Consider the following 25,623-nt stretch of genomic DNA (forward strand, 5'->3'; position numbering starts at 1 on the left):
CTTGGATCTAGGGATTCGGTATTATATATATGAGAAAACGGAGCGAGTCGTTTAACTTAAGGCTTGTTGTGTATATTGTACCAGAGGCAAAGCAAAATCTTTTTAAAAAGGTGTGTGAATGAGTGAGTGAGTGACGTTGGATTATCTTCTCCCTCCCTCTCTCTCTCACACACACACTTTACTTTGATAGCTTTTTCTGGCAGACTAGGGTTTTTCATCATGGATGGCATTCATTCGTTCATTCCTTTTTTCCCCTTCTGGCGATGAAATTGATTGATTGATTGATTGCTTCAATCAATTGATCCACTTGAAATACCCTATCCAATCCAATACCTTCCAATATATCAAGTAAATATCCCTTCTTAATCCATTCCATCCCCATGTCCGTACTTGTCAGATATGAGGTGCCTAATAATGCAGAGAACAGGACAGGACAGAACAGCGCAGTTCAGTACATACACGTGTTACTACTACAGGCGCACAACGCTGTTCGTCATATTCCAATTTCAAGAAAAGAAAAGAAAAACTTTGAGTTACTGAGTGAGTGAGGGAGGTACGTATTCATTGAGGTCATATATACTGAGATCAATTGCACATTATCATATATTCATCCATCTATCCATTCATCCATTCATTGCCAGCCATCAAAAAGTCGTGTTCGGAGAGAAAGAAGAAAAGGACGGGGTAGTGAAGTGAGAGAGAGAGAGAGAGAGAAACAAAAAAGCAACGAGCTTCGAACTTCCAATCAACATGGGGTGTGTGCTTAGCCAGGGACAAATACAAGATCCAAAAACGCTAGATGGGTTGTCTGAGACACGAAGAGGGCGAACCAAAAAAGAAAACAAGCAAGCAAGCAAGCAAGAAAGTAACGTGACATCACTAGACCTCTCGCCTAGAAAATATCAGTTTATGACTATTACCACTATAAAGGCCGCCTTACCATGTCGGCTGCGCTATTTCCACAGCTGGCGTGTGGATCGCATTCTTATCTCCAAACGGGTTGTCGTCGTCGTCATCTTCATCTTCATGCTCCGTCTCGCTCGCGCTCTCGAGGTCATTGGCAGCAAACGGCGACGTCTGGTACGACGACTTCGGGAAATACGGCATGCTGGCCGGCCGCGGCGGTCGGGGCGGTTTGGGCGGGTTGATGACGAGGCCCGCGAAACTCTCGTTCAGACCGCGCGAGGTGGGCGAGCGCGGGCTGTTGTATTCGTCCTCGCTGTCGCTGTCGTAGTCAACACTCTTGTCCAGAACCTCGAACGCCATCAGCGCCGTGACCAGCTCTTCGTTGGCGTGAATCAGACTGCCCAGCAAGTCGCCCGTTTCGATGTGTTGGATGTACCGCAGAATCTGGCGCCGCAGCTGCTTGCATCGCTCGAACTGAGTCATCACCTCCGCGTCGTCGCTCACCCGACGGGTTTCCCGATTGACCAGTTTGAGCGCATTCAGCAGGTTGGTGCTCGCTACCGAGGAGGATGCGATCGTCTGCATAATCTCCGGCTTCTCCTTCTCGAAATTGAATGGCTTCGGAGTATGTCGTCTATCTTTATCTTTCTTCTTTGAGGACGAGCTGAGAATGAGAGAGGAGCGTTTGGAGGGCTTTGATTTTGATGTTGTTGGTGAACTCAGAAGCGTCGACGGTCCCTCCCCGACCGATATCGACACGGAATGTCCCATCGGGGGCTCCTCTTGGGGCACCGTCTCCCGCAGAACCTTGGCTTGTGCCTGTCGCGCCGGTTGCTTCCGTTTTGGAAGCTGTCTATAGAGCGCCGTAATCCCCTCCATTCCAGGCTTGTCTTTGTACGTCGTTGCCCACTGTGCAAAAAGCTGCTTGCATTTTGCCCTCACCTCGGGGTCGGACACCGGGTCGGTAGCAGCAATCCGTAAGCGTTCCAGAAGAGGCTCGTCTGCAAATCCCCGTAGAAACCGGTCTCCAGCATTTTGAATCAAGTAGTCCAGAATGGTCAAAGCCCGTAATTGCCGATGGAGATTTCCATATTTTCTGCCGCATTACATTAGTTAGACCAGCGTTGAATAGACGATAGACCAGCTTGGATCACTAACAGTTTCTTTCGGAGTGCGCGACTTGCCTCACTTGGGCCAGTAGCCTGTATCCGGATGACCTCGATCAGGTCCACGATTCCACTCGAATCATCAATCTCATATTGTTCACTGGTGAGCCGCTCGATCTGGACAGTGACGGCTGTATAAGGTTTCTACAGAGAGAATCAGTATGAAGAACGAAGGTCACTATGGAGAAATGTGGTATCTTACCGAGGAGCTGAACATGGTGTCGCAGAAAGCTGGATGATCTACAGGTCAGAACAAACCTGGAAACCAAAGACGTGACAATCGAAGGCCCTGCCGGTGTTGTCCAGATTGGAATTGCGATTGGAGAATTTGAGAATTTAACAGGGGTCCCCGCTATGTTCTCGGGTTGGGCGCCAGATTGCGCTCTCTTAATTGGGATCTTGCAGGTCCTTGTCTTTGATGCCAGATGCCGGTCGCAGTACTCTGATGAATGCGCCAGACTAAAGACCAGGAGGGGTATAAGATGGGCAGTTCCTGTATAACCAGGCAACTCTCCTGATGTGTGTGAATAATCTGGGGAAGCAATACCAGCTGGACACGAGCCCCACAAAGAATCTCGTCGAAAATATGCTCTTAAGAGTGCGTCTGTCGAGTCTGAGCCGCAAGCTGTGTGTGAGGGATGGAAGCAGACAATAATGATCGATAGCTAACGACGATGCCTGTGTACCTAGGTAGTTCTGATATGACTCTCCTGTGACCAAGCTCGCACCATCGATATGTTTCCCCACCTGAGTCTTGCTCGCTCGTGACTGACCCCTCGTGCCACTGCCCCATTGGGTCTAGGGCGGGACAGCCCCCGAATCGGACATCGCTCATTCGTTGCATCCGTCGCCATCCCCACAGACAGAAATCCACGAGCTGCTGCCTTGTAGCCCTTTGATAAAATCAATTAAATTGATAAGATTGCCTAAAAACCCATGGATTGATGATTTCATGACCAATTGTCACTGATTGGCTGTCTTGCGTTGGTGGTTGATCCCCGCACCTGCAGATCTTCATCGTGGCTCCGTCAAGGCAAAGGAGCGTCTTTTCCACCCTCTTCATTGTCTCCACCCTCATCCTGGCCCTCAGCATCGTGGCCAGAGTGAGACACCGTCTCGCCGCTTTCTCCTCTCAATTCCTCCACTCCTCACCATCCGTTGCGAACGTCGCCGCAATGCCGTACGAACACGAGCGGCNTCGCCGAGCTCGCCGTGCAGCGGGCCACCCTCCTCACCAAGAAGGTGTTCCACGAGAAAGCCAAGGGTGAGTTGTCCAAGGACGACAAATCGCCGGTCACCAAGGGTGATTTTGGCGCTCAGGCCCTGATCATCCAGGCCATTTTGAAGAACTTCCCCCAGGACCAGATTGTGGCGGAAGAGGAGTCGAGCTCGCTGCGGGAAGACGCGGCGCTCCGCGCGGAGATCTGGGATCTGGTCAAGGACATCCGGCTGGAGGACAAGGCCAGTGATGAGCTGTTGGGGGGCACTTTGCCCAGCGCGGAGGCCATGCTCGATATCATTGACCACGGGAACTCGGCCGGTGGAGCGAAAGGACGGATCTGGGCATTGGACCCCATCGACGGCACCAAGGGCTTCCTGAGAGGCGGTCAATATGCCGTGTGTCTCGCCTTGATTGAGGACGGCGATGTCAAGGTGGGAGTCATTGGATGTCCCAATCTACCCGTGGATGATTCCACGTCCCTTACGGCCGACATTGGCAGCCAGCAGACGGACGGTACCGGGAAAGGTGTCCTTTTTTCTGCAGTGAAAGGCGAGGGAGCGACCAGCCGTCCCCTGACCAATGCTGGGCTCGCCCCAAGCAAATCCATCTCGATGCGCCCGGTGCCCGACATCTCCCAGGCAGTCTTCTGCGAGGGCGTGGAAGCGGCTCACTCGAACCAGGACGACAACGCGGCGGTCGCCAAACGTCTTGGTATCACCTCCCCCAGCGTGCGACTGGACTCGCAGGCGAAGTACTGCTCGATTGCGCGGGGTGCAGGTGACATCTACCTGCGACTGCCGGTCCGGAAAGATTACCAAGAGAAGATCTGGGACCACGCTGCCGGAGACCTGATTGTCCGTGAGGCTGGAGGCCAAGTGACCGACATCTATGGCAAGCGGCTGGATTTCAGCAAAGGCAGGACGTTGGCTGACAACAAGGGGGTGGTTGCGGCGCCCGCAGCTATTCAGGATCAAGTCATCGACGCAGTCCAGGTCGTGCTGAATTTGAAATAATCACTTCCGCATTATCAATGACGTCTTAGGATAGATGATGGATTTCGAAAGGGCCAAAAAAGGTCCTCAGGCTAGATTTATTCAAGAGTACATAAATGATACATGCCAATGCAGAGCGGAACACCATGTCTAGATATACAGATAATAGAAGAAAGAACACACCAAAACCATGAATGTGGAAAAAGAATCATTTGATCTTCTTCGACTTTAATTTGATAGTCTCATCATTGACGAAGATACCCTTGCCCTTGTATGGCTCCGGCTTCCTCCATTCCCGGATCTCTGCGGCGAACTGGGTGACAACTTCCTTGTCGATGCCTTCGAGTAAAATACGGGTCGGTTGAGGCGTGCTGGCCTTGACTCCCTGCGGAATCCCCAGTTCGATGGGATGGGAGTATCCAACCTTCAGGTTGACGAATTTCTGTCCGGGGTATTCGGGAGACACGGTGGTCGCAGTATCCTCGATGGACGCTCGGTATCCGACACCAACCAGACTTAGAATACAGATATGGCCTTCGGAAACGCCGATAATGTAGTTCTGCAGGTGGGCCCGGGTCGTTCCTGTTTGAAGGTGAAGTGTCAGATTATGATCCGAAAGGGAGAGGAGAGTGACAGGACGCACCCCACATAGCCCGTTGATGTGGGATTGTAGAATCTTCCACCGAGAGAGTCGCTTTCCGGAGTGTCTCATCATGGTTGATAGTCACAAAAGGAGGAACCTTGAGCGTCAATTGACCTAGTGCGATCGATCGTTCCCGTGTCAGAAAGAAGTGTCGATGAGACAAGCCACGACCGGAGCGTACCTAGAGGACCGTTCACCTCAACGGCCATTTTGGGAGTCTCCTTCGCTCTGCCGCGCGACTGCGTCTGAGGGAGCTCAATGAACTTAAATGTCACCTCTGGCGGTACTGTTATCGGGGTTTTGCCGATACGAGACTGCGCCGCGGACGTTGTCGAGAAGCATTGCGCTCGCAATGGCTGCGAAAAGGCCGGGACGAGGAATGTAGGCAGCGAACTGGACCGGACTGGGTCCCGTAGAAGCTGCGACAAGCAGCGTTTTGAGGCGGCGCAGGACATGGTGTGGTGTTGGTGGTTGAGGACTTGGATCTCCGAATTAATTTCCATCTTGAATTTGTTCCCGCATGTCAGTTGCCGGATTGGGATTGATATGGTCACGTGATTATACACTTCAGTAACTGTACATACATAATTTGGGAATCGCTCCGTCAGATTAACTATTTATCGCCTGAAAATGATGTTAGATTTTTAATGAAATGGTGCCTAAGATCATGTGGTCTTTGGGTGTTTAAATGACATGTGATGGCATATATCTCCCGCTGATGTTGAGTAGCCCTCCTCTTGACATGACTTCCCTCACCCACTTTACCTCCCCATGCCAACACCTCGTCATAATCTTCACAGTATACACTCAAGAGAGGATCTTAATCTTCTAATGAGCTCAAGGAATATACACTAACGCGATTTCTTTGCAATTTGCTTGCCTTTTTCGGCTTTTCTGGAGTTTCCTGGTACGAGAATTGAAGTCAAGAGAGAGGGCAACACGCGTCGCTCACGAGGCTGTCGCTCACTTTTCTTGGCACGTAACACCTATTTCACGTGTAATTGGCAATCATGCAGATAATTTGGGCCTTCTGCCATCTCCTTATATGTTTTTCTCTCTTTGAAACCGCGCTGGCCTCGTTCTTTGACTACTATACGGCCTCAAACTCCAAGGGTATGGCGTGATAATCCAAGGTTTCCATCTCTCGCTAATTAGCACAGCTCCTCCATCTGACCCAAACAGCTCGGCCGAGAACTTTGATCTAGTCGAGTTTCTTAATGCGAGAACTCTGCAGCGCGATTCTGTCTTCTCAGAAGCTATTCAGCTGCTGGAATCTATGAAGTCGTCTCCGTCCTGTAACCGGATTGCGGCTACAAAATTACTTACGTCATGCCAAACTTTGGACGATCACGTAAAAGTTTCAACGTCGGATATCCCCATGACCCTTGATCGGGTCAAATCACTATACGCGGCGAGACTGGCAATTTGCGAACTTGCAGACGCCGGTACGGTCATTCCGGCCGCATGCGCACCACTGCAGGTTGTCTCAGAGAAGACGCGCAATGGCGTTCGATCCGTGAATATAGACATTCTGGAGTCTGATCCTATTCCATCGACAATGCTTGACGCATGTCTCAAGTCGCTCGAATCACGACCTCAGTGGTGGACGAGCTACAGCAACAGTAGACAAAACGCGATGGTTATATGCCAGGCGGCGCGGATCGAGGTGGAAAAGGAAGACATGTTGAATCTTCACAGGTCACTGGCAGAGAACACTGCCAAGTTAAACAAAGGGCTGCAGGATGCCCTTCGGGATGCTGTCACTGACTCGGCCAAGCACAGAGCGTTTGTGGAAGCGACAGAGATCATGCGAGCAGAATTGCTGCGTGAGCTCGAGCAGAGTAACCTGCAGACTCGAGGCCTGTTTTCAGGTTTCTTAAACGAAATCGAGACGGCAATTGGATCTTCCGTAGCCAAGGTCATGTCAGTAATCAAAGACGTCGAAGCAGATACTACTGCTTTAGGCGAGGTACGTGCCAACTACTCCGGATGGAATGTCGTTTAATCTGGACCAGGGTATTCGGGCCTCCTCCAACGACGTAGATCAGTTGCAGCGCCGTCTTCGTGAAATGCACGAGGAATCCATGATCCGAAACGCGGAATTTACAGAAGCACAGCAACGAGACGCGAGATTCAACCAGGAGCTGGCAGTTGCAATGCGAACGTCTCTGGACGCGTTAGTCACACAGGACATGACGAGGCTGTCTGAGCGGGTTGTTGGCGTCGATGGAGCGCTGGTAAGAGTAGCAGCAATATCACTTTGACATCTGAATATTGATGAATCTCAACAGGAATGGTTGGCAGAGAGATTCGCCCTGATTCACCAGCAAGAGCATCTCATACTCGAGGTGTGTCTCCCGTCTTGGTTTCAGTGACGTCGTTCTCACTCTCTTCAGCGCTTGCAGTCATTCGAGAGCGCATTGGACGAGTCTGAATCCAAAGCAAAAGGGCTGCTCGAGACCCAGACATTGCAAGTCAAAGCCCTGGAAACGCAGTCACAGATCCAGGAAGCTCTGGGCGTCAGCGCCAAAGTTGCTCAGGCACTGCTGGACCAATTGACTGCCAAAGCGGCGAACCTCGAGACCGTCCTAGAAGATACCGCCGTCAGATTCAACGAGCTCCCGGTGCTTAACGGCATTCTAGGGATTAGAATATCGCCTTGGACGTTGTGTTCGCTTTTACTTTCCATAATTGCCGTGCAGAATCCAAGAGCAGCGGTGCTACTCGTGCTCTGCAGTAGTAAGTCTCGATCACTAGTCAGCATTGGCATGAATCTGACTTCAACTTGCAATATAGGTTTGCTCATTGCTTTTAGATTTTTCGTCCATTTCTTTCCACTCTTTTCCCACACATCTTAAATTCGCTCCCGAGCATTTGTCTGGAGTTGCACGAATTTATTTCTCCCTTCCCTTTGTCACCATTTCTGCAGCTGCACACCTTCTATCATACTACTATTTCAGTCATATTTATTGACATCTATCTATTCTTATTTTACTCTAGAACCAGTTCAAGTTGATCACGCATGAGACGACTGATTGTGACGACGATGCTGCATGATTTGATGATTTTTTTTCACCGCTTTTCGTGATCTGTTCTTTTTTCATGATTTCGCTATCTGATGATTATGACGATGACGATGCATGATTTTTTTTTCACCACTTTCTTCTATCAAGCTTTTTTTCTCACTTCTGATGTTTTCTTTTTCATGATTTTCTATCTGACGCAGTCACAAAAGTTTCGACTCGGATCTTCTATCTTCGATCAATGCCTTTGAGCTTAAACATGTACAAGTAGATAGACATACCTATGGCAGCCTTATCGGCTTAATTAATGGAAGGAAGATTAAACCCACAGGAGCATTCCTCGCCATCTACCTTCGTCTGACCTGCAATGATGATGATGATGACAATGATATAACGGGAGATATATTTCCACTACAGAACATTATTAACCGGTTAAATTGGTAGATGATCTCTGGAATACTTGACCAATAAGTGTTGATTCTTATATATAAGNTTCAAGTGGGTTGCCTGTTGTTCTTCTGCAGATCGTTCTATTACCTAGGTATTATTAATAATTTGTTTTCCTATAGTCCTAATCAGGCCAGCCTCTGCTTTCTACTAGACTCTAAGATTAGTAAGTACACATCATATGAGTTCTCTGTGACTTGCGCTCCTAAAAATCATTAGAAGAGGGAGTTCCAGCTACCAGCGCTATTGCTCCTTTTTTTTATTTAATGGCAAGATATTGCATAAGGGAGGATTATATTCATATTTTTTACCTAGAACAGAAGTAGTAAATAGAATCTCTAAATTGACAAGAATGACCTGAGACAGGTAGTTGGCTTCTGCAGCATCAAGGCATCTAGCAAAGAGAATCTAGTATTATAAATATTTGGCATAAGTAATAGCCATGTCGCTCACCTGGACTATATAATTCATTAGTCAATATATTTCTTTTATGTAGGTGATAGTTGATGAATTTCAATCTATGAGCGGTGGTACCTGGCCATTTGTCATGGAAAGTGCGAGACGTGATGTCCCTGGCACTGTCATGAAGGAGTCGCTAGTAGAAAGATGCGAGATAAGGGATCATGGTGGTAACGAGACAAAAGGAAGGGTACGCCTCGTGGACTCAGCTGGGGCGGTCTTTGATTGCTCTACTAGTAGGTTGCCGTCGTCTTGTTACCTGGGCAAGAGAGAGGCATGACAGCCGGCAAAAAGACATCGCGTAATATGTGCCTTCTAGGCTGTATAGAGATGGACGGGTAATGTCATAATGCAATCGAGCCGAGGGCTGAGGAAGGCTGAGGAAGGTGCGTTGCTCCTTCCTTAATCCACACCTGCCTCATTAAGAGTCTAAAGTAAATGTCTTTGCTTGATTCTCTCGTTTTCCTTTCCCACCAGCCTTTGTTGGCAGACGCGATACCTGGTTCAGATTCACCAAGAAGTTGGTGTCATGGCACCTCTTTTTGGCCGAGTCTGCAACAGCCTTTTATTTTAGCTTCTGGGAAGTCTTTCTCGCATCATCCATAGGTTGTATGTGCCACGGATCATTGGTTCTTTCATTCTTGTATACCGGCATCGTCATCCGTCCGATTAGGCAGAATGACAGATTAATGTCCGTTTGTTGGAGCTCCTATATGCAGTTCACCAAGAAGTTGGTGCCATGGTGCCTCTTTTTGGCAGAGATTCTCAACAGGTATAACTATTCCCTCGCCTTGCCTTGCCTCGTCTTGCCTCATTTGGTAATGTTGATGAACCGATTAGTCAGCTAGGTTATGGTAGGGTTACATGTACATACATTACATTGTATATTCTGACTCCAGGAGAGAGAGAGGAATGACATTCCTGTCTTACATATAAATAACTCATATAACTCATTTCTCACTTCATTCTCATTCTCATTTCATCTCATTCTTCCTATATATTCGCTTTCTGCGTTTCCGTATCATTACTACCATTACCATCACCATCACCATTCATATCAGCTGCTTCTGGCATCTTGCTCCGACTCTCAAAAATCGGAAGAGGAGTCCCCAGCACCGCTGCTTTGATCTGCAGTGCCACAAAGCGCGAGAAATACCTCGCGTGGCCGATGGTGCCGCCCATGTACCAGAGACGAGGGTCTAGAATAATCATCATATCAGCAGAAAGCCCTTTAAACAATATCATAAAGAAGATCACTGTGTTATGGAAGGAAGTCCTCACGTCCAGATGGCTTAAACGCCCCCTTCAGCTCGCCCTCGGAGTTCAAGCCCCAGAAGTCCTCCACGCCATCGGCAACATCAGCGCCGAAGATCTCACGCACGACATCGCGCATGTTGCCTGCGAACCCGGTCGCGAAGACGATGACGTCGGCTTTGAGGTGGCTTCCGTCGCTGAAGAGGAGGCCTTCTTCGGTGTAGGCCACGGGGAGGGCGTCGGATTTTATCTTTATCTGTTGACACATTCACATCAGCAACTCCACTACCAGCATGAAGAAGCCGAGGTAGACTTACCACCCCATCGACAATCTTCCTCGACGTCCCCACATCCATGTAGTGGCCACCAAACTTGTCGTGCAGCTGATATGTGACTTCCTCGTATCGGTCAACCCGGAATCCGACCCGTTCGAGGGCGTCGAATCGCTCCGGCTCGGTGGCAGCTAACTGGCGTGAGTGGAGTTGGCCGATACGTCGGCTTACGACGAGGGGGGTGGAGTAGGAGATGCGGTCGGCTATGGAGGTGGGGGTTTGGGAGTTGTATAGTGCTGGAGATGTTGATGTTAGTTGTTTTCTGACTGTAGAGAAGAGGAGGAAAGACAGCTTGACAAGGGGCATCTGTACCATCGGCTGCCTTTTTGTATGCTTCCTGTGGAACGACGTCTGAAATAAAATATGCTGTCAGTATCCTCGCTGATAAAGCACTAGTAAATCTCTCAACGGGTCGAAAGGCAGAGTCACACATGTTCGTCCTCGTTGCACCATCGTGACAGACGCCAGCCCGGCTTCGACCATGTCGTCGGCCACATCGTGACCTGTATCGATCAGTAGATGCGATGAGAGGTTGAAAGTCAGGACTGACCAGTGTTTGCCGTGCCAATCACGACGCCATGCTTGCCCTTCCAGCTGAATGGATTTTTGTAGTCTGCGGAATGTAGAACGATGCCTTTGAATTTCTCCTAGTATGATGTATCATGTTATCAATTAATATCCTTGACTTGATGAATTAAGCTTGCTGGCAGGGTAGGAATATACCTGGCCCGGGTAAACAGGCATAATGGGCACTTGACACCCTCCACCAACAGCCATAACGACGTGTGAGCATGAAATTGACTGCAGACCATCCCCATCGGCGTGTCGATTTCCGAGCTGGAGAATCCACCGTTTTCGTGACTCGTCCCAGATGCCCGATTCCAGGTTGGTTGACAGCCACACATTCTGTTGTTGTCAGCTGTATTCAATCAAGCTTGAACAGAATCACAAGGCTTAGGGCTACGGCTGCCGTCCACTTACAATCCCGTACTTCGTCACCCACTTCTTGTATCCCCTCGCGAGATCATTTTTGGTCAACCATTCGGGGTAGTCCGGCGTAAAGGTTCGGTCGAAAGGGAGATGGGCATATTCCCTCGTCGTGTGGACTAGTTATCCGTTACATTAATGATATATATCAGGTTTATTTAGCGATAGAGGATAGTGACATACGCTTGACAGAGTCGTATCGCAGCAGCCAGTTGTCACCCACTTCGTCATTTCGCTCGATAAGGATGTATGACAGACCCAATGCTTGGAGACGGCCGGCTGTGCTCAGCCCGGCCTGGCCTGCTCCAACAACTACACAGTCAAAGTGCTTCTCTCCATCTCCATTCACGTCCTTTGGAGACCCGTTCAGCGTGACAGGATCAGTCGTCACTGGAGCAAGCTGATCGACATTGCCATGATCCCCCTGCAGCTGCTCGAGCACGGTCCGGAGCAACCAGATCTTCCAACTGCCGCTCTGGTCAGGGACCAAAGACAGAAACCCGCAACAAGAAGTAGCAGGTTTACTCTCCGTCTCAAAAGTGAACGACACATCGATCCAACACACCTCCGGAGCGACTCGACGAACGTGCGCAGTCTCAGGATTGAGTGCAAACGCCGTCGCCTGTCGCAAATGGTAGAGCTTCTTCCACAGGGGGACAATCGAGACAGCGGAATAGAAAGTCTGCAGGGAACCTGTCAGGGCGAATGTATCGCGCCAGAGAGCATCGGGGACAAAGTCCTTGAGACGCAGATCGTTGATGCGCTGGGAAAAGGTGCTCGCGATTGCTGCGGGATCAATGTCGTCTGAGATCTTCCCTGTGGGCAGAGTGCAGGGAAGTGTGTCCAGCACGGTTTTTACCCCAGCAGAAGTGACCGTCATTGTGGAGGATCTCTTCTGTGTCTCGCTATTCGGATACTATTCAGACGTTGATATTAGAGAAGAGACAGCAGAGCCAGGTCATAGTGCAAGCCAATAACTTCACCTGCACATTCTGGCCATCCGCAGTGAGTCCATCCTGCTTGGCCCCGTCTTTAATATCTTCTTTCCGCATCAAGAGATTCCAATATGGCCTGGCATCGCTCATCTTCGCGGGTCATTGGCGAGAAGAGGTGAAGCTGAATGCGGGGGATCCACACCCCGAACGGACGGATTCCCCACATGAGGTACGATACTCCGTATATTAATTGAAGACGTCCATGGTTTGCTGCAGTGCCGAGTGGTAAATTAATCGGCAGTGGTTACATGGGGCCAATGCGAGCAAGTGGGGTTGTCTATGTGTGTGTTTCCTTAAGTGTTTCCCAAGCTATAACTGGAGGTTATATCTCCCCGCCAAAACAAGTAGCCTATGGCTATAGAAGCATTTTTGCATTTTTGAGAGGTAAATACTCTGGTACTCCGCCTTTCAATAATTAGATTGTCACTCGGACGTATTATGTACCAGGAAGCACAGCACATCAATCCAGCACTATATTATCAATGTCAATAACAACAGATTGCATTGTTTCCACTACTCCAGGCATATCAATGCATTATGATCGGTATAATTCCCAGGGTCCGTGTCCTCGTTTCTCTTGGGATGCTGGCAGTGCTTGCGTGTTACCCCCTGTGGCCAGCTGCTGGGTTGCAGTCTCATGGTCTGAGAGACGAGCTGGAGTTCAAGGATTCAGTTCTGGTTGCTGTACAGCGCGTAACGGAATTCACAGACTTGACTTGCTCTTTCGCGTATGTGGCTCTAGACACGGCCGTCACGAGCAGCCCGATACACCACCATTACCGGTGCTCAAGAACGTCCGTATACATGTAGTTTCCGGAACTACGCTTCCGGGGTAGTCTGACTCCGGTTCGACGTAGTCACTCCCTTGGCCACGCGACGGGTATCCGTCAGGACCACCTGGCTCGGCAGGTCGAGGAATTGTCCACCAAGGACAAGCTGGTGCTGTCAGAATGTAGCCGGTGAAGTTGACCGTGATATTTCCCACCTTGAATATGGTTATCAAATCTTGTGCATTTAGTCACGAAGACGTCGCAAGACACAAAAAAACAACCAGATAGATCCGGGAAGCATCTTGTCGGATCAGTCTTTCTCAAGGAGTCTTTTTCCTTCCCTGGCCATGGCAACATGGACTATTGACTTGTCTGTCAGAAGCAAAAGAGACAAGCATCGCGGGTCCAGGGATTCCAATTATAATTGTGGTCATTTTGATCAGCGTCGTTTAACCTGGAAACAAGCTTGACGGCGATTAATCAAGCACACTTCCGCATCTCATCATCGGAGCATCCTAGTGTCTGACGCACGATGCTAGAATCGTTGATCTCAGCTTGTTGTTCTTATCAGTCCATCGTTCCAATGTGGAGAGAGAAGAATACAATAATGTCCTTCCGTGGGGACGTTCGTCCAGAGGGCAGACCCAGAGCAGGGGACTCCATATATTTCCAGCCACCGCAGTACAGAATTGCGGGGTAATAAGAGTCTGGGGAAAAAGGACGAGTCAAGGTGGACGAGTACAATGTACAGAGTTGAGAGGTACATATATTGTAGTCCCGCATAATATGACATGAAACTGTACGATTGTGTGAGAGGACCCGATTACTGATTTGAATCCATACAAAGTTATGGAATAGAAAGGTTTCCAAGGTTGCTTTTCTGTTGGACATAGGTATTCAAATTGGGGCACACCTAACCGCTTTAGATCTAGTCTTTATTACTTGATTACATAATACTAAATGCGATTATGTAAGTCTGGATATGGCGGTGAGAGCCGGCAGAATGAACATGCCTTCCAAGGTCGACAACGACATTCCCCAGGTACAGGACAGGGAGCCAATTCCAGATTGCAGAGAGTTCATCGTTGATCGCACGCGTTATTATAGGATCTATTCTCTTTTCTTGTTCTTCTTCACTCATCATGTTCCCTAGTGATCTCGCAGAGAGCTACAGGCCCGCCACCGAGATTAGCAGCCAATTATAACCCCGGACTATACTTATACCATACTAGTAGTGGTGACCGCCTTCCAATTCATTGTTGCCACCATTTGAACAGGCGCAAACTGCGATACGACTGGCGTACATACGTTGAATCAAAAGCCGAAGGGGAAGACTTTTGTCCTTTCTTGGATATTCCCTGTTGGACTGTCGATATTAGCGATCTATTGTTCAATTTCGGAAAGGAAAGTTGATGAATACACGTATGTGGATTTCACTTGCGACCACTGCATAACCCCGCCGCTCGGATCCCGCTTTGATCTCCGTCAGGAATATTCGGACAATTAGACTCATCGTTCCTTGGCTGCAGTGCGATTCTGGTGATCTGGACAACAGAACTCGTCCGTGTTGTCGCATTGACCTGCGCGCGCGAATAGCCTCCCTTTGCGTTTACCGCGTCCACCCCGCGAAACATTAGTCGAGATGGCAGAAACTGTCGCCGCCGCGGTTCCTGTAAACGAATTCGCCCAGACCCGCGGTGTGGATGATTTATTCGACGACGAGATCATTCCTATTTCCGCCGAGCAACAAGCGCAACCTGTCGAAACACAAGAAAAACAAAAGATTGAAGGAGACACCGCGCGCGATGAGACGGCCGCTTCAAGACGGCCCCGTGGACACCATCGAGGAGGCCACGCTGGTGAGAGAGGTAGAGGCCGGGGGAGAGGCCGGGGGCGCGGTGGCAGGACCGTCCAGGATGGCGCTCCAAAGAACGACTCTGGGGAGGAGAAAGTAGATAAGGAGGCCAGTGGTGATCGCGATGGCCAAACCACAGAAGAGAGTAAGGAGCAGCCGTCTAAAAAAGAGACGGCAACCCCGTCCAAAGCGTCGGGTCCACGTGTCCAGGCCGTTCGGGGGGACCGAAGTAGCACAGGAGGCATTAAAAAGGTACGGACGGGCAAGACAGCATCTGGCTAAGTTACACAACGTGCGTATATGACTGACTTTTCTCAGCCCAAACTTACAGAAGAGGAACTCGCCGAGCGCATGGCGGCGGCGAAGCTGACTGCGGCCAAGATCGCCGCAGCGCATGCCCGCGCGGAGGCGGACGAGGAAGCTTTTAAGGAGCGAGAGAAGCTTGCGGCGGAGAGAAGGCGTCAGGAGCTCCTGAATCGACGGGCCATGGACAAAGAACGAGAGCAGAATCGATTACGCAAACTCGGCGCCCAGACGGGACGAGAATGGGATGCTGACAAGCGGGAAGAGGATTTTACAGGCCGTCGCGGTGGTGGTAGCCAATATCGACGAGGCATGCACGGCGGTGTTACAGGCTACACTCGGCGTGACAACGACGGGGCTGAACCTAGTGAGGATGGGCCCAACCACCGGGGGCGTGGACGTGGAGGAGGACGCGGTGGCCGGGGACGGGGACGAGGCAGTCATCGCGGTGGCCGAGGGGATTTCCGAGGTGATTTCTCTGGCAGTCGCGAGGCCGAGACGTCAGAAACGACGGCTCCCTCTGCTCCAGGCATTGGCGACGAGAGCGAATTCCCCGCTCTTCCTGGCAGTTCGAAAAAAGAGGCTGAGGCTGCTGCTGCTTCTGATGCAGCGACGAATAACACAAACCTATCAGCGCCGAATGCGCCAAAGGTCTCATCACCCAGTTCGCCCTTATCCCCGTCTGAGGGAACGTGGGCAGAGCAGATGGATGCGCGGGCGGAAGAAAATAAATAACCAATACCCAGTCTTGTTTGTATCTATAGTCATGACTCACTACATGCTTATTTTCTATTTATTGTTCGGTCACGAGTTACACGAGCGGGCTGCAGTGTGGTAAAGAAGGGAAGAATGATATATATCCTTACCGTTGTTAATTCTATTTTTATATAGAAATATAAACTATATAATATAAGCTATAAGCTCCAGGATTGGGACCAGTACCTGCTAGCATTAGGGACGTAGTGGCAATGCGGAGGTTCCTTACCCAGGTTCGCTCACGGTGATATCATCAGCCATCCATTCTTCTCTAACAAATGGACTGCAGGCAAGTCAAGAGAAGAGAAGCCATAAACGAAAATTATGGGTTTTTAGATTATTGTCATCTCTTAATTTCCTTTCTTGGTTCTTTTGTCGATAGCAGATAGCAGAAAACTATCTGCTATCTATCTGTCTATTCTACTCAGCAGTTATCGAATCTCCGTTGGCGATACTAACGTCTAGTTCGCCTCGTCTGATCTCAAGACAGAAGAGAGAAGGTGAGTATAATTAATCTCCATGATCTAGATATCTATATATCTCTAACTCAGCATCGTTGTTTCGATGTCGTTACCTTTTTTTTTTCTTGTTGTCCCTTGCCTCATTAACTATCTACATAACGTTACTACGTCACTGATATCAATATCGATGTCGATATCGATCTCCATACTTGTACTATAACTGTACTGTACTGTACTGTACTGACTGTGTCAACATGATTGAATTACTTCTGTTTTACATTATTACTCCAGTTTGTTACGGACTACATACAGTACATGCTAACTCCACCGAAATCAGTCGATCAGATCTTCCCTTTCCCGTATCGATATCAATACCTGTCTATCTCCCTACCTAATCTATCTATTGATCTTCCGATCGATCTCCGATCTACCGATCTACCACCATGTCCTACCCCACCTCCGGCGAAGGCACAGGCAACCACCCCACAGCCGCAACCGCCGGCGGCGCCAGCGCCATCCCCACCCCGGCCAACAACGCCGGCGGCGGGAAAGGCTGGGGCGACAAAGGATTCCGCAAAGGCGGAGGCACGGGCTCGCCCACACCCAGCCAGGGACTAGGCCACGCGCCCATGCCCAACCCGGCAGCCTCATTCGGAAACTTTTTGGGCTTGCAGGAGCAGAAGCACGCTGCGGAGTGGCATGCAGCACACAAATACGAGGATGCAGCCGCCTCGTCGGGCATCATCAAGCCGACGACCGAGAACGGCGAGGAGACGTGCGAGACGGAGGATCATAGTTTCATGAATCATACCCCTGGGTGTCCGCAGAACTTACCGGGGGCGAATATTATTAAGGGGGCTTGGGAGAGGTCAGTATATGAGCGAAGCGAGTCATTTGTTTATGGCTTGTATACTATATATTGTGCTGGATGGGAGCTGATAAAGTATCTATATAGGGCGACGAAGTATGGACGTGGTGCTTAAGTGACTTACTGACGGACGAATTAGCACGGGCAAGGGGAAAGAGAAAGAGAAGGAAATATTCATGGTTAGACACTTCAGGAGAATGCATTATTCAGAGGTATACTTGTTCAGTACTGTACATATACAATATTCAACTGGTTATGAATCAATCAATCAATCAATCAGGGTATCGATCTCTATCCATCCATGGATCGTATCTAGTTACTCCGTCTTCGCCTTCTCCCCTAATCGATCCCGCACCGCTACCAACCGGCTCAACAGCTTGGCCTTGAGACTGTACGTTTGCAACACCGGCTCGTCGGCGGGCACAAACCGACGCACCAGCAGATTAAACACGCTGCCAAAGCCTAGCGCCATTACCGTGCTCGTCAGGATGATCACGTTGTAGGGCATGCTGAAGTCTGGCGTCGGCAACGGGAGGAGCAGACTGGTCGTGCGGAGGTAGATGGGGGACGTCCCGCCCTCCTGGTTCAAGAGCCTGATCACCGCTGGCGCCACGTTGAACCCCCGATTGGCGTCTGGGGGATACTCCGTGTACCGGAGGATGGTCTTCTCAATGTCATAGATCAGCGTGACGGTCGAATCGGCCGGTACGGACAGCACCAGCTCGAGCTGGGTGCCCCTTTCTCGATCGACGGCGGGCCGGTAGAAAATGTCCTTGATGATGGCTGACACCGGTACCTGTCGGGGTATTCCGTCGTTGCCAGTAACCGTCGCCTGCAGCGTGTGGAGATACGGACGCATGAACCAGGGAAGCGATTCAAAGTAGATAAAGTCCACTGCGTTTGTGCTCGAAGGATTCCTCAGGATCACCCGCATCCCGCCACGCTCCTGGCCGTGGCCGATAATGGTCCGCTCCGCGTGCAAGACAGGCTGCTCCAGAGGCACCTTGGTTTGCACTTCCTCCTCGGGAAGCACAAGATCGAAATCGTTGGAGCTGAGGAGACTGTAGCATCGAGACAAACCGTCTGGATTCTTCGCTTCAACTGCTTCTGTAGTAACAAAGACGGTCTTCTCATGAGGCACCTTCAGGCAGATGACCTTCGATCCAGCTCCGTCGTCATCCGACAGAGGACAGTGTCCTTTAACGGGACGGCCAAAGACTTCCGTCAGACTCCACCCTTTTTCGGCCTTTTTCTCCAGGGGGAAGCACGTGTCGTCAGAGTTGTACGGCTTGGATGGATCGCATACCAGCTGGTCGGCGGGAACAGGCCGCGGAATCGGATTGTCTGGAGAAATCAGTGACCATTACACTAAAAAAATATAAAAAAAAAGCAATTAAAATGGTCTTAGCGAAGTACTTACCGCGCGGTCGCTTGGACCGGTCAATGTCTAGCACCATATCGACCGTCTGCTCAATCTCAATCAAGCATTCTGGCTCCCCTGGCGGGCAAGTCGGCCGCACATCGAGGGACATGCTCTGCCACGAAGCATCAAACAGCTTGTGCCCATCAAACAGACTCGAGATGCCCGCCTTCCCCTTGCACGGGAGCATCTTCAGAAACGGAGTGAGATTCTCCGTACAGACCACTTCTCCTGGCAGTGTGCCATGCAGGAGGTGCAGCTGGTCGGAGGGAGCATGATCCCCGACAGGCTCAAATGAGACGACAGGTCGCGTGGTACGAGTGGAATCGATGAAATTGAGAGATGCGCAGAACAAGCCCGATAGGGACTGTGTCAGAGAGACCCATTTCGCAAAAGCCCTGAGCCAGACGTCAGTTAGGACAGATACTTGGGAAGCATGGGCAGACATACTGATCCTCAGTTGGTGCATCAATCCACGCCCACAGCTCTACCCCCGTAGCCCCCTCTTTGTACCCATTCCATGGTCTGGTGCCCCAGCTCTCCGCATCCCACCGTCCGGTGCTGAAACGGAGATGGAGCTCCTTGGTGTGAGCATGCTGCAGAATCTGTCCGAGAGAGCGGGGGAAATAGCGGAAATGCTGCTTCTCGAAGGACGATTGCGATGAATTGCTGCGGAAATTGAACGAGGCTAGCAGTGACGAGCCGGGGAGAGGCTGCAGGACGAGCTGCTCATGGTAGTCGGATGCTGTGGACAGCGATGCCAGGAGGACGCAAAGGACAGCAAAGAGGAGGAGCGTCATGCCGGCATGCTTTGTAGTAGTGGCGACTCCACCGGTAGCCTGCTGGAATTAAGCACAGCAAGCCACCTTGCTGGATGGTGGTGCTGGTGTTCGAGAGATACTCCGTACTTTATTATTGTATTGCTCCGGACAGCGTTGCAGATGCGGATCCGATCTACGGGTACCCGATCTGGCTAGTCTGGTGGAGGGAGAACTTGAGTGTAACATCTCCCAGTCCAAGTACGCCAGCAAACAGCAAAAAGGAGCCTAGAGAAAAAGTGAGAGAAATTGAATGACAATTCTGGAATTAATTATTATACTGGGAAAACACTGCATCTAACCAACAAACTGCGTGATCACCTGTTAGATACCCGGGTTGGTCTAGACCCCGATCCGTACTTTGAAAATCATAGTAGACTCGTGATTTATATCCTTCATCTCTGTACAATAACTAGCCCAGAATATAAACGGACTTAATCTGCTTACACTTAACTTCATCATAATCTATACAAACAGTCCATAGCTGAGGTACATACGGTACACACTGACCTGAGTTATGCTCTACACCTTCTGATTGGCTAAGCAGGCGCAGCCGCCACTAGCGCGATCAAGCTGACTGCATCAAAAACAGCCGCTTTTATACGGAGTACACCTTCATCACTTCGTGGATGCAGAGGAACCCTTTTGTAGTCAACCTGCTGTCGCACCAGGACTGAGTTCTCTACCTTGGTCCCTAACTCACAGTTCCAGGCAAGATGGCGGCGGAACAGAGAAAGCTGCTGGAGCAGCTCATGGGAGGTATGTTCTTCTCCCCGCAGATCCCTCCTGCAGCTGTTGTACAAACATGTAGATACGAAGAACGTCGAACTGACTAATTTTTGTCATCCAGCGGACCAGCTCATGGGCACCGGCGCCGCCTCCCGCAACGCCCAGCTTTCCATCACCGATCCCAAGGTCTGTCGCTCATACCTCGTGGGCACGTGTCCGCACGACCAGTTCACCAACACCAAGCAAGACCTGGGGCCCTGCCCCAAGGTCCACAGCGAGGGCCTGAAGGCCGAGTACGAAGCCGCCTCGCCGGCCGAGAAGGCCAAATGGGGGTTCGAGTACGACTACATGCGCGACATGCAGAAGTACATTGACGAGTGCGATCGGCGGATCGAGGCCGCGCAGCGACGACTGGAGAAGACGCCGGATGAGATCCGGCAGACGAATAATCTGGTATGCTCGTTTATCCCCCTTTTTACTCGTATACAACTGGCTGACCTTCTACCAGCTGAAACAAATCTCAGACCTCACCAAGACGATCAACACAGGCCTCCTCGAGGTCTCCGTCCTAGGCGAGATGGGCTGCGTCTCGCAGGCCCTGAACGAGCTGTTCAAGATCCGCACCGCGAAACACCAGAAAGAGACCTGCGAGCGCGAGCTCAAGACCCTTGCCGACACGTCCGGTCCCTCGGGCCACCAGAAGCTGCAAGTCTGCGACGTGTGCGGCGCGTATCTGAGTCGACTCGACAACGACCGCCGTCTGGCGGACCACTTCTACGGCAAGATGCACATGGGCTATTCGGATATGCGCAAGACGTATAAGAAGTTGAGTGAGGAGCTGAAGGGAAGGCCGCCACCGGCTAGACATGACGACGGTGGATACGGTGATGAAGGGGGTTGGGGTGGACGAGGTAGTGGTGGTGGACGAGGATATCGGGGGGGTGGTGGATATAGGAAGAAGGGTGGAGGGGGGTACGGAGGGAGGTGGTGATCTTCCTTCGTCTCGTGTCCTTTCTGTCTATCCTGTATCTTTACGTCTACTTGCATAGCGCAGGCGTTTCGTTTTGTTTCGTTTTTGCTTTCGAGGGATATCTTTTTTTTTCTTGTCTCGTTCACATCTATCTATCTGTGTTTTTCTGTATGTCTACGTTAATGTCGCGAACAAAGGAAAGGAAAGGAAAGGAACTACTCTTCCACGTCTTGCCTATTCTATTCTATTCTATGCTATTCTTTTCGGTCCTTATCATGCTCGAAGGAATGCATGAATGAGAGAGTATTACTTTACTTGCAGGAAACATGGTGAGGAATTAAAAGAAATGAAATTAATAATCAATACAAAATACAGCTGGCTGAGGGAGGTATTATGTACTGTACATACATGCATACACACGCATCACACAGGAAAGCAAAAGTAACAAAGCAGGAAAAAAAAAGTAAAAAGAAGAAGAAAGGGGAAAAGAAGAAGACGACGAAAAGAGAAAAGATATCAAAAATAACACCATACCAGCCCAGCCCAGCCCAGCCTTCAGGCCCCCTTGCCTGGACTGTACCGTACCGTACCCAGCCGATCCGATCCCGAGTATCTATCTACCTATCTAGGTAGATAGGTAGATACTAGATAAAACACCATCAAAAGAAGGAAGAAAGAGCTTTCCCCCTTCATCGGCGATGATAACATGATAAGTAAAAATTTACCCCCTTTTGTTTCCCCCCACCTTTTTTTTAAAAAAAAAATAGACACCTCTCTCAAGTTCGAATCCCTCCTATCCACTCTGCTCCCCAGCCTTCACCTGCATAATCTCTCGCATCAGCAGCTCGTAGTCATTTGCTGCCGCAGGGTTGCGCGCGAGGATGTCGCGGACGACGTTGAGCTGCGTGACGTCTGCGTTGGGGGCCATTTGTAGTAGTTGCTCGATTGCGGGTGCCTTGGCTTGTGGGCCGAGGACTTGTGCGGCGGCTGCGGCTCCGAGGAGTGGTGCTTGTGCTTGAGGAGGAGGAGGTTGTTGCTGCTGTTGCTGCCGTTGTGGATAAGGTTGCTGATGCGGTTGCTGCATCTGCTGTGGAGCGGGAGGAGGTTGTTGAGACTGATACTGTGGGTATGGAGTAGCAGCAGTAGCAGCAGGATAACTTGGCTGTTGCAGCTGTTGCGGCTGAGCATTGCTATATGCAGGATGAGGAGGCGACCCAGCCATCGTTGACGAAGGAGCAGAAGACACTTGCGATACGGACCTGATCGCTGGCGTGGCGTATTGAGGGTGCTGTGGGAGCGGAGTGGAGGTTAAAGGACTCGCGACGTTCATCTGATGGCTGTTCTGACCGGGATGCGACGGCGTCGGCTGCTCTGGAGGCGTGTTGGAGCTGTAATCGCTGGTCTTGACCACAAATACCGCGAGCAGGATTCGGTCCGGGGTCGGGTCCTCAATAGAGTTGTTCTCCAACAGCTCGACAAACTCTGGTTTCTTGCTCGCGCCAGCTTCGATCGGGATGATGTACGTGTCCTTGACGGCCGGCAATGGATGCTTCCCGACGACCCCCCACCGCTTGCGGTCCACGAAATAGTTGAACAGCTTGTCGAACTGCGCTCGTTCTGCCAGGGAGTCAGGCGCGCTCATCGACAGCACCGTCACGTCGGTCGAGGTGCTGAACCGCAGCCCGCAGAGGTAGTTGCTGGCCAGCTGGATATCGATCCGTCCGTCAACCAGCAGCGTTGGAGGTACCAGTTGGCTCCATGGTATTCTCCCACTGAGATCAGCTCCTCCGACATGTCTGGCAGAGGACGTGAACTCCGCCACAGGGTGCATCGAGACCCTTCCACGCCAGATCACGCCGCCGTTCTGATATTCCTTGGGCGAGTAAGGAGGCGATTCTGCCTCCTCATCTTTCAGAAGCTTGTCGATCTCTTCATCGGCCTGGACCTTGCCCGTGGGCAGAGGCTGATGTAGATGTACCGGTGCTTCGGGGAACAGTTGATCATGGGCGGTGCCGTCGGGAGAGAGAGCACGACCTGCGTGGCCGTTGAAGCCGGTAGCAGTTGCCTCAGCATGGACCTTGGGACTGATACTGCGTGCAGCACCGGCGCTGCTGGGTGTATGCCCGTCCGCCTCGAGGACGGCACGACGAGCGGCGGTAGACGAGAAGATGGACTCGGATGCGACGGCCTGGTTGTCGTCCTCGACCAGTTCCTCGCCCTTGTGTGTCCGGCGGATGCGTGGCCCTTGTTCTTGCACGATGATATGCTGCTTCTCGGCCTCCCTCTTGATCTCCGCATCCTTCTGCTGCAGTTCCTCACTTGCCATGTCCTGGGTGCTCATTGTAGACAGGGTATTGGGAGCCAGACTACCTACGAGCAGGCGATCCCGTAGAGAAGAATTCTTCTTTACGTTGAACAGGATCGTCCGCAGTTGTGACTTATAGGGTTCATTGGGTTCTCCAGATCCGCCGCATATATTCAGATACATGGCATGCTCGATCGAGAGACCAAGCGGCCGTGCGACATCCTCCACCGCTTTGCCTTCTGGCAGCTTGTAGGTGCCTTGCTTCTGGGCCTCATGAATCTGATCTACAAAGAGCTTCACTAGGGCATTGGCACAACTCCTCCGAGCCGCGTTCTCAATCTCCTCCGGAGTCCCTGCGACCTCAAGCGTTGCTTTCTCTGTGACGGGGCCTTGACGAAGCGCGGGCTCAGCAACAGTGCTTCCTTTCCGGGGCTGTGCTGGAGACGCCCGTTTATCCTGATCCGCCACCTTACCCTGGACTGACACTTTTTGCTGCTTCTGCTTGGGGCCCTGGACTCGTATATTAGTCATGTCTTGTAGATGTTGTGGATAACTATTGTAACTCACCACATCAGGTGTTGTCGCTTCTTGGTGTTCGTCAAATTTGCGCTTCTGTGTGCTTGATGGCCGAGACTCGACCGGCGCAGCAGGCGTTTGTGCTGCAGCAGGAGTAGCAGGAGCAGCAGGAGCAGGAGTGGGTGGAACTGTCTCCTTGCTCACTTCAACCTTGACCTCACTCTGCCTGGCACCGCCTCTTTTACCCTTCCTGCCTTTCCTTCGTCGGGCAGCCTTCTTTTCTTCGACTTCTTGCTGTCTGCGCCTGGCGGCCTCCTCCCAAGGCTTCTCCCCACGAGCAATCTTCTCCAGGAGAACTTGGTGGTTCTCAGGTTTGCATATCTCACAAAAGTATTCTGCCGGCTCCTCGCCCTTGGCGAAGGTGAGCCCCATGCAATCGTTGTGCTGCCATGCTGAGCATTTATCACAACAGATCATATCACGTTCAATGTCTTCTTCTTCCTCATATTCGCCACAGATACATCGAATGATCTCTTCCTCCTCGCTTGGCGCCGGTGTGGGTTCCACGGATGGTTTCGGCGGCTTTTCTTTCGGCTGGGCCTTCGCCTTTGTCTTCTTGGGAGGAAGCTCCTGGATCAAGTCGAGGTTCTTGTGTTGGCCTTTGGTGGCGCGTCCTGATCTTCGAGGTTCTTCTGTTTTCGCATGGTCAGCATGGTGTCTCAGTAGGAGATAACAACCGCCCAAGTAGCGCCACCGGCGTAACTGGTCGTTCCCCGATGGACGCCCCTGGGCATGGGGGACAAAAGACGGCTTACCAGTCATGGTGGATGTGTAAATAGCAAATGTACTGAAAAGTTCTACGACCCGTTGTAATATAAGACAGCTGGTTGGGGCAGGTTGCGCGCGCTAACCAACTGTCTCTCTACGACATCGGGTTGCTAAAATACACAAATCGCGAGCCTGGACGTGGTACGTAACTCCAGCGTACACGAAGATTACTTCTTCAACACGGTTTCCTGCGAGCTACCCACGCGTTGACTTGCTGAATGTTGCGACCACGTCGCGGCTCAAGATGCGAAACACCGCCTTCCCTTAGTCACGCGAAGTAAATCTTGGCGTCCTGAGTGGCGTTATGTCAGAAGCCCGGATGGCGCCTCTACAACAGCGGGGTTGAAGAAGCTATGAGCGAAACAACCCGGGAATTGAAGAAAGTCGTGCGACGGAGATGCCGTGTACAGGGAAATGCACTGTTGGCTGTTGGCGTAGATGGAAGGAGGGACAGAATGATGTTGAAAGCGACGGAATTTATGTGAGTCGCAGGTGTGACTAGACGGGTTAGCGCATAATTCACGTGACCCAGACAGATGCGGAGAAATGCACCAGCCACACTGTAGCCACAGTAAGTAACCGCTACAGCACGCGCCAC

The 25,623-nt window shown here is 51.0% G+C and overlaps 9 protein-coding genes across 9 annotated transcripts; 4 read left to right on the forward strand and 5 right to left on the reverse strand.

The window, feature by feature from the left end:
• Window positions 1-879: 879 nt before the first annotated feature.
• On the reverse strand, window positions 880-2,289 carry VTN77DRAFT_6460 (uncharacterized protein; the record flags this gene model as incomplete). The annotated part of the gene is made up of 4 exons (XM_069422741.1): window positions 880-892; window positions 941-2,002; window positions 2,065-2,216; window positions 2,275-2,289. 4 exons carry the CDS (start codon window positions 2,287-2,289, stop codon window positions 880-882), a joined length of 1,242 nt encoding a protein of 413 aa, XP_069281370.1.
• A 1,289-nt stretch (window positions 2,290-3,578) lies between these two features.
• VTN77DRAFT_6461 (uncharacterized protein) lies at window positions 3,579-4,307 on the forward strand (the record flags this gene model as incomplete). The annotated part of the gene is made up of 1 exon (XM_069422742.1): window positions 3,579-4,307. The coding sequence occupies one exon, from the start codon at window positions 3,579-3,581 to the stop codon at window positions 4,305-4,307; it is 729 nt and encodes a 242-aa protein (XP_069281371.1).
• Window positions 4,308-4,494: 187 nt separating this feature from the next.
• Window positions 4,495-5,384, reverse strand: VTN77DRAFT_6462 (mitochondrial 54S ribosomal protein uL6m; the record flags this gene model as incomplete). The annotated part of the gene is made up of 3 exons (XM_069422743.1): window positions 4,495-4,868; window positions 4,930-5,043; window positions 5,111-5,384. 3 exons carry the CDS (start codon window positions 5,382-5,384, stop codon window positions 4,495-4,497), a joined length of 762 nt encoding a protein of 253 aa, XP_069281372.1.
• A 555-nt stretch (window positions 5,385-5,939) lies between these two features.
• Window positions 5,940-7,787, forward strand: VTN77DRAFT_6463 (uncharacterized protein; the record flags this gene model as incomplete). The annotated part of the gene is made up of 6 exons (XM_069422744.1): window positions 5,940-6,042; window positions 6,090-6,898; window positions 6,945-7,166; window positions 7,221-7,277; window positions 7,326-7,668; window positions 7,726-7,787. 6 exons carry the CDS (start codon window positions 5,940-5,942, stop codon window positions 7,785-7,787), a joined length of 1,596 nt encoding a protein of 531 aa, XP_069281373.1.
• A 2,064-nt stretch (window positions 7,788-9,851) lies between these two features.
• On the reverse strand, window positions 9,852-12,516 carry VTN77DRAFT_6464 (uncharacterized protein; the record flags this gene model as incomplete). The annotated part of the gene is made up of 10 exons (XM_069422745.1): window positions 9,852-10,057; window positions 10,140-10,368; window positions 10,430-10,680; window positions 10,757-10,795; window positions 10,876-10,947; window positions 10,995-11,091; window positions 11,168-11,350; window positions 11,426-11,550; window positions 11,615-12,347; window positions 12,415-12,516. 10 exons carry the CDS (start codon window positions 12,514-12,516, stop codon window positions 9,852-9,854), a joined length of 2,037 nt encoding a protein of 678 aa, XP_069281374.1.
• A 2,322-nt stretch (window positions 12,517-14,838) lies between these two features.
• VTN77DRAFT_6465 (uncharacterized protein) lies at window positions 14,839-16,089 on the forward strand (the record flags this gene model as incomplete). Its single annotated transcript, XM_069422746.1, has 2 exons — window positions 14,839-15,303; window positions 15,370-16,089. The coding sequence occupies 2 exons, from the start codon at window positions 14,839-14,841 to the stop codon at window positions 16,087-16,089; spliced, it is 1,185 nt and encodes a 394-aa protein (XP_069281375.1).
• Window positions 16,090-17,014: 925 nt separating this feature from the next.
• Window positions 17,015-17,554, forward strand: VTN77DRAFT_6466 (uncharacterized protein; the record flags this gene model as incomplete). The annotated part of the gene is made up of 2 exons (XM_069422747.1): window positions 17,015-17,439; window positions 17,527-17,554. 2 exons carry the CDS (start codon window positions 17,015-17,017, stop codon window positions 17,552-17,554), a joined length of 453 nt encoding a protein of 150 aa, XP_069281376.1.
• A 201-nt stretch (window positions 17,555-17,755) lies between these two features.
• VTN77DRAFT_6467 (uncharacterized protein) lies at window positions 17,756-19,659 on the reverse strand (the record flags this gene model as incomplete). The annotated part of the gene is made up of 3 exons (XM_069422748.1): window positions 17,756-18,783; window positions 18,860-19,257; window positions 19,310-19,659. The coding sequence occupies 3 exons, from the start codon at window positions 19,657-19,659 to the stop codon at window positions 17,756-17,758; spliced, it is 1,776 nt and encodes a 591-aa protein (XP_069281377.1).
• A 2,510-nt stretch (window positions 19,660-22,169) lies between these two features.
• On the reverse strand, window positions 22,170-25,019 carry VTN77DRAFT_6468 (uncharacterized protein; the record flags this gene model as incomplete). Its single annotated transcript, XM_069422749.1, has 3 exons — window positions 22,170-24,191; window positions 24,249-24,889; window positions 25,013-25,019. The coding sequence occupies 3 exons, from the start codon at window positions 25,017-25,019 to the stop codon at window positions 22,170-22,172; spliced, it is 2,670 nt and encodes an 889-aa protein (XP_069281378.1).
• Between the last annotated feature and the right edge of the window lie 604 nt (window positions 25,020-25,623).

Source organism: Rasamsonia byssochlamydoides, assembly GCF_041956645.1.
Source record: "Rasamsonia byssochlamydoides strain NRRL 3658 unplaced genomic scaffold VTN77scaffold_5, whole genome shotgun sequence".
Taxonomy (NCBI): domain Eukaryota; kingdom Fungi; phylum Ascomycota; class Eurotiomycetes; order Eurotiales; family Trichocomaceae; genus Rasamsonia; species Rasamsonia byssochlamydoides.